General features: G+C 38.1%; 1 protein-coding gene across 2 annotated transcripts in view; it reads right to left on the bottom strand.

Annotated features, from left to right (window-relative positions):
- Dok6 (docking protein 6) overlaps positions 1-13,745 on the bottom strand; it is a 528,294-nt gene that overhangs the window by 110,188 nt on the left and 404,361 nt on the right. For both annotated transcript variants that reach the window (XM_060376955.1, XM_060376954.1), the window contains exon 6: positions 13,284-13,422. In XM_060376955.1, coding sequence (XP_060232938.1) covers positions 13,284-13,422 — 139 coding nt within the window. The remainder of the gene's footprint in view (positions 1-13,283; positions 13,423-13,745) is intronic.

Here is a 13,745-nt window from a genome sequence, read left to right as displayed (position 1 = left end):
CTCCCCCCTCTGAGGCATCGCACCTCTTGTTGCCATAGCTCTCCCACGCCAGGCTGTCAGTGCCTTCTATGTCCTTAGCTATATTCAATTTCTTCATTCCTTTGCTTTCACTTTACTTTCTACTTAAGTGTAGAAAGAGAGATATCTGAGTCTAAAGTTTGGTTATGGATTTTTCTTGAACTGTTTACAGATCTTTTTCTGCACATAGTAATGGTTTTCCAGGACATCAGAGTGTCACTCGCCATTCATTCCACCATAAAGTATGGCTAGGGAGCGGATGTGTCCTCAACAAATGCATTGTAGAACTACATCTCAGTGATCATATTTAAAGGCAGGTTCTATGAGGAGGCTAATTAAGGTGAAAAGAAGACCATAGGGTACAACCTTAGCCCAAGAGGATGGTGCCCTTATATATAAAGAGAGACTTCAGGGAAGAATATTTATGAAAAAGAAGTCATGGGACGGCACGACTCTGAAATGGACGTCTCCAAGGCGTTGGGACATCAGAATAAAAGCAAACCTGTTTGCACTCTCAGCCTATAGAACTGTGAAAGACTCAGTTTATGTTGGTTAAAGCAATCCACTCTACTGCATTGCTTACAGCCTTACCACGATAATGTAGTAGACTTTAACCCAACAAGGAAGGTGTATGTTCTTTTTTTTTAAATTTTTCATCAATTACACTTTATTCATTCTGCATCCCCCCATAAGCCCCTCCCTCCTCCCCTCCCAATCCTACCCTCCCTCCTCCCTCTGCTTGCATGCCACTCCCCAAGTCCACTGATAGGGGAGGTTCTCCTCTCCTTTCTGATCTTAGTCTGTCAGTTCACATCAAAAGTGGCTGCATTGTCCTCTACTATGGCCTGGTAAGGCTGCTCCTCCCCAGAGGGAGGTGATCAAAGAGCAGGCCAATCAGATTATGTCAGAGGCAGTCCCTCTTCACATTACTATGTAACCCAATTGGACTCTGAACTGCCCTGGGCTACATCTGTGCAGGGGTTCTGGGTTATCTCCATGAATAGTGTATGTTCTTAACCATGGTCTGTCCAATACTGTTTGATTTTCTTATTATCTTTAAATAATGTGTTGAAAATTAACCAATGGATAGCTATACTGACTAAGAAAATACAATTATGGTTCAAGAACTTTTATTAAAAACTATTGTTGATTCTAATTTAAATTTTGGTAAAACTTTCTTTCGTGAGAGAACAAAACAAGAGGATAGAAAGAAATAATCCTTAAATTGAAGGTAAAAATGAATCTTACAATGCTATGGTTATTTCTTAACTGAAAGAATTTTGATCTGGAAGATGTTTATGTAGTAAGAGTAAGTATATAAAAATCTATGTAGGGAAAATTATATTTATAGTAGAAAGATAGAGAGAAATATACACATTTGCATATATATGTAAAAAAATATGACTTAGTTGGGTTTCTACTGCTTTGGCTTATTTCATTTTAAAACTCTTCATCACTGAGTTAAGTTAGGGCAGAAACTCAAGGCAGGAACCAGAAGCCAGGAACTGAAGCAGAAGTGAAGGAGGAACACTGCTTATTAATTGGCCGTCTATAACAGCCTGCTTTCATATACAGCCCTGCCCAGGGCTGTTGTCACCCCCTGTTACCTAGGTTATCGTATATCATTTGTTTATCAAGAAAATGTCATACAAACTTTGCTGTAGGCAATCTGATGAAGATATTTTCTCAATTGATATTTTTGTATGTTTGTTTTTTGTTTTGTTTTGCTTGATAATGCCAGCTTGTGTCAAGTTGAAAAATATAAAAACAGGACCTTATTTCTGTCCACTATAAAGTTTTAATAAATGAAACAGGATTGATTCATGTTTTTCAGTTTATTTATTAAGAGAATCTACTCTATTGCTCTTTTTTTTTGTTTCTTTTAAACATCCTTTTTTTCTCAAAGCTTCAGGTTTTTTTTATTATTTTTAATTACTTTATTCATTTTGTATCCCCCCATAAGCCCCTCCCTCCTCACCTCCTGATCCCACCCTTCCTCCCCTTTCTGCATGCATGCCCCTCCCCAAGTCCACTGATAAGGGAGGTCTTCCTCTCCTTCTTTCTGATCTTAGACAATCACCTCCCCCTGAAGGGGGAGCAGCCTTACCAGGCCACAGAAGATGACACTGCAGCCACTTCTGATGAGAACTGATTGTCTATTGCTCTTTTTTGAATTTTATTTAATGAAAAACTGTTTAAGAAAACAAACCTTGGACCTTTGTGCCAGACTCCCTGAATTTATAACTATTAACTCTCCTGCAGCCAGTATTTACCTGCTTCTCACTTTGCATGGGCAGTGCCAGGATTCAGAAAAGATAGTTCAAAGCAGATACAGAAATCAATTTGATAAGGAAGCAGTTAGATCAACCCTTGAAACTCTTGCCAATGCTTTCTGCCACCTCCTTTTTATTGTAGCCATTTGAAATAACATTTAGTTCACTGGGAGGCTAAGCAATGAACCAGAAAATGCTCATTTGGTGTCTGAAAAGAGTGCAGGTCACAATTCAACCAAGTGTGCAGAGTAGTTGAGATGTCTGTGTTCTACCTGAGAGCACAGATAAACAAAGCAAAGCCAAAGCACATGACCTCACCCCAAAGTGTGCCTTACAAAAATGAAGTTGATATCTATATGGGAAAGCTACCTGAGATCTTATCTGGGCAAACAACTAAAACTTTTTTGATTTGTATATATTGGAGATCAATATATATGTAATATCGAAGTAGATCCTAGTAGCATTTGCAAAAAGTGAGCAGGCAAAGGAATGACACTGGAGGTGAGGATACATGTTTGGTCTAAGTTATGGTGATCTGTAGAAGTACAAAACTCAACAAAAGTGGAATATTTAACCAATGTAGGCAGTGGAGAAAGTAGAGATAAACAGAGCTAAGCAGGCTGTTAAACTCATGGGTGTGCATGAATGTATATGTGAGTGTGTCTAGTATATGTGAACTAGAAATGCATAGTCAGTATCTTTTCCTGTTGATATGATGAAATACTGTAACAAAAGCAACTTAAGAGAGAAAAGGTTGCTTATAGTTCATGGGCACAACATCATTGTGAGAAAGCATCAAGGCAACAGGAACTTGAAGCAGCTGGCCACATCACATAATTAGGAAGAAAGAGCAGTGAATACTGTTGCTCTTAGCTCCCTTTCTTTATTTGTAAAGTTCAGGATCCCAGGAAGGAAATAGTGCCACACACAGTAGGTAAGGCTTCCCACTTAATACAATCAGTAAAGATCTACAGACTTATCTCTTGGGTGATTCTAGGTCTGTCTAGTTAATTAGTACTAACCATCACATAAGTCTGATGAGTTAAATGCTTCAAAGAACATGTGTCAACATGTTCATTGGCATATCTGAAACAGGAGAGAATTGAACTGATAAGAACATATGTTGTGAAAAAAGGTAATGATTGCAAAGATACCAATAATCAGAAAACACACTAATATAACATGTGAAATGTATATTAGTTGTGTTGTGTAATAAAGAAGTATATGCAGAGCACTCCCAGTAGAGAATGCCACATTTGATTTGTTCTTAGCAAGTTCATAAAACTTCAAAATTGTATGTGAATAGAGACTCCAGGGACAGTAAGCCAGGCATGCTTGGCACTGTTTGCAGGCATTAAAACCACCCTCTAAAGTTTGATGGTTTATGGGCAATTGGTTTCTCATGGACTTAGCTTAATTTTCAGTGGCGGACACCTCACACTTAATCTTCCATTTTATTCAAGATAAATGGGAAGGAATTAGAAGGCATTTGCTGAGTTTGTTCTAACGTAACAAATAAAATGTGATTTACACATTTAATAGAAGTTGTTCAATATATTTTATTTGATCTTCATGGAATATTATTTTAATTTAGCTTAAAATAGTGATTGCTACTACTATATGTTTTAATTATGTGCTAGCAAATTACATTTAAGTAATTTGAAAAATATAAAAGAAACCCTAGCAGTATACTAATGATAGCTTTAACAAAATTCTTTTATTTTTATAATCAATGATACTTTTAGGAATGTATGTGCATTCAAGCCAGGCTTGATGCTGCAGACTTATAATCTTAGTATTCAAGAGGCTGAGGTGGGAGAGTCCTGAATTCAATGCCAGCCCAGGAAACGTAATGAAACTGTCTCAAAATTAAAAAAAAAAAAAGGAAAAAAAAGAGAGTTGGCACTGAAGGCCTTAGTTCCACTTTTAACAACAGAGATTAAAGTATATCTGTATATCCTTAGAATCTCTAACATTTGTAAATTAGAGGCTAAATGCATTTACAGAACTATAACTATTCTCTGTACACAAGAATGCTGATAAACATGATAAATATTAAGATTCATGGTTGTTGCACACTGCAATTTTGTTCCTTTAAAATTTTAAATGCATAGTGCTTTGTTTCAGTAATGTTCAGCAGGCACACACACTGAAAACCAGGATTAAAGCGTTTTATTCCATTTCTACATAAAGCTAATTTCCTTCAAAGGCCTCTTTATGAATTAGTAATACCTGAGTTTTCAAGAAAGCCCTGCTTGTTGTATGCTAACTTTTTGAAGAAGTTATTGCCAGGCTCCACATAGCCTCTTACAGGATGAAGTAGATAAAGGATCTGATTCAGATCGTGTGGTTCTGTTAATCTTACTCAGTATGCCACTTCCACATACCATGCATACTTTCAGCTAACATCCAAGGAAATGAGAGATGCAATTTCCTTCACCAAAGTAGCACTCATTATTCTCCCATAAGTTTTTACTTTGTGAGACAGGAACTCTCTATGAAACCCTTACATCTGTTATCTGCCTGTTTTATCCTCCCAAGGGCTGGGATAATTGGTATACACCAGAACATCCATTCTCAACCATCAAATTGTTATCTTGACTTTTAAGATTTATTTGGCTTTGATTTTTTATTGGTTTGATTTGAAATGAAGTGGCCTTGAGCTTGCTATGTTATATTTGTATGCTGAGTTGTATTAACCTTTGAAATCTCTTGTTTCATTTACGCACAGTGTCTGATAAAAGGTTCCTCATGTTATTCAGCCTCAGCAATAAAATAAGCAGACATCTGTTTAGCATAGAAGTTGTAGCCTTTTACATTAGGTAGCCCTCTTTCTTATACATTAAGAACTATAGTTGATCAGAAGTTAGGAATATCTGTCTTCTTTCTCCCCTTTCTCTCTACATTATATGTTCACATATATTCTCTGAAGTGACATCTAGACCACTCACAACACACTCCATGTTAAAGGAAATGCTTGAAGTTACTTTTGTTCCAACACGTGTTATCTCTTCACTGACCAGACTTTATACAGCCTTTTTCCATGTCTACTTTATTACACATTTATGAGAAAATGTCTGATTTTTCAAGTGCATGTATTCTATCATGTATGTTTGTAAAAAACTAATTTTTTAGTGTTTTGAAATTAAGCACTAATAAAATAATTAATTAGGATCATACAGTTACTTTTATTATTTAGTATAATAGTTCATTTGTGTTGGTTAATTACAATGTATATAAAAACCTCAGACTTCTGTCTCTCCTGGCTGTTCCTCTCTGGTTTTGTCGGGGGGGGGGGAGAGTAGGGGCAGGCAGCCCCATTATATGCTGCTCAATTAAACCTCTTGCTATTGCATTGATGATAGGTCTCTTGAGTTCTCTTCATCCCCATCTGAAAATTAGGGTCCTCCCCTTTGGGCCTAACATTTTTGCTGTAGAAAACCTTATCTTTTTCATGCCGATAGAGCTCCCTGAAAAATAGGTCTAAAAAGAATGTTTTAATGGAAACTTGCAGTCAAACTGCTAAGACCATAACTCATCTGAGAGGCTTTTTTGTTCCTTCAAAAGTTATAAATGAATTTGTCCTATGTTGTATGTCTATATGAGTGAGTATATACCGTGTGTGTCTTTTTGCTTCTGGGACAACTCACTCAGGATGATCTTTTCCAAGTCCCACCATTTACCTGCAAATTTCATGATTTCCTTATTTTTCATTGCTGAGTAATACTCCATTGTATAGATGTACCACAGTTTCTGCATCCATTCTTCAGTTGAGGGGCATCTGGGCTGTTTCCAGCTTCCGGCTACTACAAATAAAGCTGCTACAAACATGGTTGAGCAAATGTCCTTTTTGTGTACTTGAGCCTCTTTTGGATATATGCCCAGGAGTGGTATGGCTGGATCTTGGGGAAGTGCTATTCCTAGTTGTCTGAGAAAGTGCCAGATTGATTTCCAGAGTGGAGATAACCTAGAACCCCTGCACAGATGTAGCCCATGGCAGTTCAGTGTCCAAGTGGGTTGGTTACATAGTAATGGGAAGAGGGACTGCCTCTGACATAATCTGATTGGCCTGCTCTTTGATCACCTCCCCCTGAGTGGGGAGCAGCCTTACCAGGCCACAGTAGAGGACAACACAGCCACTTTTGATGTGAACTGATAGACTAAGATCAGAAAGGAGAGGAGAACCTCCCCTATCAGTAGACTTGGGGAGTGGCATGCATGCAGAAAGGGGAGGGAGGGTGGGATCGGGAGGAGAGGAGGGAGGGGTTTATGGGGGGATACAAAATGAATAAAGTGTAATTAATAAAATAAAAAAAATAAAAATTAAAAAAAGTTATGAGTGTATGCTTGCTATAAAATCTATGCTATATTTCATATGCTCTAAAATTTTATCCATTTTAAGAAAAACAATCATTATACTTAATAATACAAATGATTGGTTCTGCCCATCAAACTGTGGGCTACATTTGAGTGAGAGTTGCTAATATGAAAAAAGAAGGAGGAGGGGGGATTAAAGAGGAGGAGGAAGAGGAAGAAGAGATGTGGATGACCACTATGATGATGACGAAGAAGATAAAGAAGAGGAGGAAGAGGAGAAGCAAAACCAAATCTATCCAGATCATGCAACACTCATGATACTCACATGCTATCTATGTGCTGACAGGGCACTCCATATAACTGCTTATATATAACATTGTTTCATAGCTCGGCAATACTGAGTGATCAGTAAGCACTGTAATAAAGTATAACTGGAAAAGGGTGAGTTCATTCAGTTTGTATTGCTATTCAAATTACCTCGCTGAAGAGCAGACTTCCTTTTCTTTCTTTTTTTTTTCAATGCAGTTTATTCAGGAACCTTGAACAATCATCTGACCCTGGGGAAAGCCATCCCACAGCTTAAATAGCCTCTGGGTAGCCAACCCCAGCGTGCCACGTGGGCAATGCAGATAGGTCCACATACATGGAAGCAAGCCAGATCCTCAGCCTTAGCCAAATGTGGAATTGTTCGTGACAGAGAGCACTCACCATCGGGAAGGTGGAAGGCTGAAACCAGCTCCATCTTTAAGGCATAGCATTCCGCAGCTCTCTACAGTTCCCCCTTTTTGTTTTAGACGCATCAGGCAAGAGTAGAGGTCTGATCTCTGATATTAGAAATACATTGGGACTTTGTACTGATGTTCATTTAGGTGTCATCCACCCAAAGAGCATCAGACCCGACCAATACCTTTTTCTCAGAGGCGGGACCTGGGGCATCAACCCGCATGCAATCAGACATGCTCTTCTCTGGGTCGAAAGCAGCTGACCCTGAGTTACATAGTAATGTGAAGAGGGACTGCCTCTGACATAATCTGATTGGCTTGCTCTTTGATCACCTCCCCCTGGGAGGGAGCAGCCTTACCAGGCCATAGTAGAGGACAATGCAGCCACTTTTGATGTAAACTGATAGACTAAGATCAGAAAGGAGAGGAGAACCTCCCCTATCAGTGGACTTGGGGAGTGGCATGCATGCAGAGGGAGGAGGGAGGGTGGGATTGGGAAGGGAGGAGGGAGGGGCTTATGGGGGGATGCAGAATGAATAAAGTGTAATTGATGAAAAATTTAAAAAAAAAGGGGAAAAAATAATTTAAGAACCTTAAATGACTTTCAAAAGTGGAGGATAACATGGAGTTAGTCAATTGGCATGGAGCATGTCTCGCCCCTGGGGGCAATGGTCTCCTGAACCTACTCAGACCTCGGACACCACCACTGCTAGTTCTAGAACTGATGCAGGATGTTCCAACGAGGGGGTTAAGGCTTCTCATAATATTTCCTATAAGCCCACACCTGTTTGTTTATATCCCCCATTTTTATTCATTATTAGCCACATAGAGCCAAGTAATTGTGGTAATGATACTTGCTTTTTTGCCCAATGCTGGAGCTTCCTTTTCTTTCTATCTTTTCTTCATTGTGACCATAAAATCTGGATTTCAGAAAAAAGCATCTTAAATATTTAATACTTTTTTTTTTTTTACAAAATGACAAAGTATAAATCTCTGCATGATTTCAAATGGCTTTTTACTTATCCATGATATCACAAGTTTAGAAATTACTGCTCACAATGCCTATCTTCTCATTTACTTATTTTTGATAATGTTTCAGGAAATCATGTTTTTCTTTCATTCATGTTTTCTCATTTGTTTTTTAAGCCATAGGCATTTTACCATGTCTATAATCCCTAACAACATAAAAACAAGAATTAAAAAGAAAGTTTGTTTCATCCTTTCTCCTCTCCTCCTTTTGAGATCTCCCTCCCAAAAAACTGTATTTATGTATTTAGGGATATTTGTGGCTTTCTATCCATCATGGTTAGATCTGTATTCAAACAGGCTAGAACACAGGACATGTTGCAGAGGAATTTTAATTCAGAACATGGCTGCTCTGACAAAAGATCACATCCAAAGATTTTCTAGGTCTGTGAGATCTGGCTGGAACACTAACACACCTTTAATCCTGGAGACAGAGGCAAGCAGATCTCAGTTAAAAGCCATCCTGGTACAGAGCTAGTTTCAGGTAAAGAAAAGCTTAGGTCCAGGTATGGTAGTACATGCCTTTAATCCCAAACAACGAAGATAACATTAGTTTGCAGAAGGAAACACCCATGTTTGAAAGTGATATCTAATTGAGTGACAGAAAAAGTGATGAATCAAGAAAGATTTAACAGAATAGTACATACAGAGCTCTCATGAGAACAAAGAGGAAAGGGAAATTACTTAAGGGAGCAACACAAAGAATGAAAAGAGAGAGGAGTATCATTCTCTTCAGGGCCTCCAGAGCTCAGTTTTTACAGCTTTGTTGCTCTCCTTTGGGAGCTCCTGTCCCCTCCAGGTCTTTCTAGTGCCCCCTTCTTTCATAAGATTCCTTACACTCTGCCCAAAGTTTGGCTATGAGTCTGAGCCTCTGCTTGGATACCTCGATCAGTAGAGTTTTTCAGAGGCAGTCTGCAGTAAGCTCTTGTCCTGTTCCCTGTCTTGTCCTGCTTCAGATGTCTATTGCATTTGTCCTTCTGAATGAGAATTGAGCATCTTCCTTGTCCTAAAGAGCAAGAACGATCCTAGGGAAGATGCTCTGAAGAGAATGATACCCCAACCAAGGACAGTACATGTAGAGGACCTAAAACTCTGGCTCAGATGAAGCCCCTAAACTCAGTCTCCAAGTGGAGTAGGGACTTTCTCTGGCATGAACTCAGTGTCAGGCTCTCTGATCACCTCCCCCTTGGGGGGGGGTGCAGTCTTGCCAGTCCACAGAAGAAGATAATGCAACCAGTCCTGATGAGACCTGATAGGCCAGGGTCAAATAGAAGGGGAGGAGGACCTCCCCTATCAGTAGACTGGAGAAGGGGCAAAGGGGGAGAAGTAGGAGGGACGTTGAGATTGGGAGGAGATGAGGGAGGGGGTCACAGCTGGTATACAAATTGAATAAATTGTAATCAATGATAATAATAAAAAAGATAGAGGAGGCAGTTTTCTTGGGAGAGTTTTATAGAGAGAGGTGGAATGAGAGAACAAGACAGACACAGATGAAGACAGAATGAGCCAGAGAATGAGGAGTAGCCAGAAGATTAGAAAAGATTGGTAGAGTTAGTGTGAGATCAAGCAGTACAATTCAGAGGCTGAGAGAAAAGCCAGACTGAATAGGTCAGCTGAAAGAGGAGTTTGACCCAGAACAGCTATGAGCTCATAAAAAACTAGAAAGGTTGAACTTATTAAGGAGTAAGTCTCAGAGGCTGAAAACATTTTAGGCATAGGTTTGATTATATGGAGGCTAAAAGCTTCCAAGACAAGACCTAGGTTAGCAGATAAAGGCAGTAAGCCTCCAAGACAAGTGAAAAAGCAAATAAAAGTAATTTTAGAGCATGTAGGGCTGAACCTCTGATGAATGGGTTCTACTACAAGAAAAGTTGATATTCTAGGTAATGTGATGACTTGATAGCAGACCATCTTTTGGTAATGAAACTTGATGAGTTTCACTAGTTCTGGAAGAAAGAATGTTATCTGTGAAACAAAATGTGTTCTAGATATGTAATTTTATTTAAATTTCTAAAAATTTTGTCAATGAAATGTGTATTGGTATCACAGATTAGTATCAGAAATAGCTCTAGTTTAAAATTTGCTATCCTTGCTTAATTTTGCAATGCAATTCATTTCTTGCTGTGTTTAAAACTATTTTGATTGATTCTCTGAACATTTCATACACTGTAATTTGACCGTATTCACACCCAAACTCCCCCAGATCAACCTTTTCATTTGTACTCATTTGTGTTCCTTTACAAAAAGTAAGTGTAATACACCATATAAACGGACTGAAAGAAAAAAAACACACAAGATCATCTTATTAGAGGTAGAAAAGGCCTTTGACAAAAGCCAACACCACTTCATGATAATTGTTTATAACCCACCAGGTCCAATTTGTGCTGCTCAAATGCTTTTGGGAATATGGTCTGTCCCAGAGCATGGTAGGCTTTAGGTGAACTGCCTCTCCCTCTCCCAGAAGCTATCAGATCCCAGTAACTCCTCAGCTAGGCATGTCACATGGTGCCATGTCTCCACTCCATGCTGGTATTTCACATCTATCTGCCTGCCTCTGCCTCCCAGAGTGCTAGGATTACAGGCATGCACCACCACGCCCAACTTTGGCATTCTTATTTGTGGAAAACAAACAAACAAACAAACTTTACTTTTCTGTATGAAACATATTTAAGTTTAAAAACTAAAGAAAATGTCAAAACTACCCAATATTTCCATTTCTGCAGGGTATTATCTAGTTTTCACAGCAAGGTGGTACTGAGGAGCTGTGTGAATCAACAGCGGAAGGAAGCCCTGTTATCTGTGGAGATCTTTCTCTATGAAGGTCCATGGACACACTGCTCAGGAGTTTATTATCCAGAACCTCTCTTGACTCCACTGCCATGACAACATAAATAAGACCATGCAATGTTTTATTGCCTGTTTATTAAAAATTTCATGAGCAAGATGTCTTATACATAGTTACTTTAAGGCACGGAATGTAGGTATTTCAAGATGCCAAGGGGCTTTACACAACACTGGGTAATACAAACTATTTAATCTCACAAAGATGTAGGCGACCTGAAAGAGGAAACTTTTCTATCTGTCTCCTCATCAGTACAGTTCACTGAGTGTGAAATAAGCGCATAATGATCTTGTGCCAGTTAATAAATAGCTAACTTGAAAAACATCATAATTGACTTAGTCAATACTAGTTATTTCATAATCTTTCTTAGTGACAGAAATCAAAATGTACATATTTAATTGTTTTACCAATTCAGTCGATATTTTTTGCATTGATATTCAATAATGCATAAAAGAAAATGTACTATTCACTATGGCTGAAAAAAATTTAGATAGCTAATTGTTTTATTAAAACATTTTAGCTAACACTCATCTATTTATGTGAGTGAGTAGATGTGATGTGTGTGGATATGAGGACAGATTTTAATAATTAATTCTTTTCCTTTACTACATGGGTTTCAAGGATTGAACTCAGGTTGTCAGACCTAAAAACAGGCATCTCACCTCTTGAACTAATTCATCAGCTCATTTAAATTACATAAAAAAATATGGCATGGCTTAGATGATGGATACATCTAAATGCAATGAGGTGTTATCAATAATAGCAAAACCAGGTTTCTTCTTTCCAGAAAGAAGTAGCAGTTGAGACACTACTTTCACTGCACTTGGTGAAAGTCTATTAATCCACGTATCATGGATCATTAAAAAAGGTAAAAGCAAAAGCTTTCAGTTGCCTGAAAACTTATGTTTAAGACACCTATTGCTTTATATTTTTTGGGTTACTTAATCTTTTAAAAGTCTTTTAAAGCATATGAAAATACATAAGTTTTAAGCATGAATATCATGTGGCGTGGTTTGAAAACTAAAAAGACAAAACAAAAACAAAACACAACAGCAAACCACTGTCACCTTTCTATTTTGTAGTAGATATGTATTAAGTACAATGCAATATTTTTACATCTTAGTTTTATTTTAACCTGCATTTTGTACTTTTGGCTAGTTTTCACACAGAAATTTCTGTTATTTTTAATTGAAAACAGGAATCACATAGAGAACACTGAAATGTTCTTTCATGCTTGTTGTAAAGTTTTGTGTGTATAGATAGAGGAGGTATATTAAAATAGAAAGTAATGTGTTGGAGACTGGGAAACCTCTGCCATGGTTTTAGAACTTAGTGTTCTTGAGAAGTTACCAAACTGAGTAGACTGCTCTCAGAAGAGTCTTAAACTAGCTGATTATGAAGAATGGACTAGATAGGGAGCAACTTAATTTTACTAGCATGAACCTTCAGAGAGAAGCATGCCTGTAAAATTGATAGCGAAATGTATCCAAATACTCTCTTTACATTTGCTCTGTCACCATCATAAGGTGAAATGTTTCACGATGGTGTGTATTTCTGGGAACAAAATGGGAACAACTACTGTAGCTGTGCTATGAAGGAAAAGAGTACCTTTAGGGATTTAATACCTTGCTTGGGAACATGACCTGCAAGCAGTGATGATTCAGTAAGTTTGGAACCTACACAGGATGCTATGTTTCATGACCAATAATTATGGTCTCAAGAAAAAATTCTTGACATTTCTTCATGGAAATATACTTAAAATTCCTATATGATGGTTTGCATACGATAGTATGAAGTAACATACTTCAACCCCCTCCTCATTCTCTAAGCAATCCACACAGCTTTGGGCAACCAATGCAGCATAACACACACAGATCTATGGAAAGCAGGGCTTGTAAATCCTGGCCAAAAATAACTTTGTGATACACTGAGTAGGGTATTATAGAGCTGAGATTGACCTTCCTAGGTCTGGTAACAGAGACAGAGCGTGGGGGCACCACACACAGCATAAACAGACTCATATAAATATAGATCAGCACAGGGTATTCATCCACAAGCATCAGGTTACATAGGATGGAGCCTTACCCGGGCCTTCTGCTCCATTTCTAGCATTAATCTTTCGTGTTGCTCAGCTATGGCCAGTGTTGCAGAGTGGACCTTCTGATAGATCATTTCTCCTTCTCTTGTTTGAAAGGTGAATAGTCCTTCTCCTGTGTCACACATTCTGTGAAAAGAGATAGAGAAAGAAATAGGTCTCTGTGGGTTCAAGTATGTCAGTAATTTCTTTATAAAAGATGCCCTTATCCTTAGTTCTTCTTCTCCATGCTCGTTCATTCTTAGAAAATCTACCCAATATGAAAGAGAAATAAAGGTAAAGAATCCACGTGTACTTGAGTTTTAAATTCTTACCAAAATGTGCAGGAACAACTAAAAATGATTTAAACATGCTCAGTGTGGTTTTCTGAATGCTGACAGTGGGGTTTTCATGCTCTCTCTCTAATCAATTAACTAATTTTCATAATTTATTCATTATATATTCCAATTGAA

Source organism: Meriones unguiculatus, chromosome 2 (genome assembly GCF_030254825.1).
Source record: "Meriones unguiculatus strain TT.TT164.6M chromosome 2, Bangor_MerUng_6.1, whole genome shotgun sequence".
Taxonomy (NCBI): domain Eukaryota; kingdom Metazoa; phylum Chordata; class Mammalia; order Rodentia; family Muridae; genus Meriones; species Meriones unguiculatus.
The sequence above is the reverse complement of the archived record's forward strand: the minus strand, read 5'-3'. Positions and strand labels throughout refer to the sequence as shown.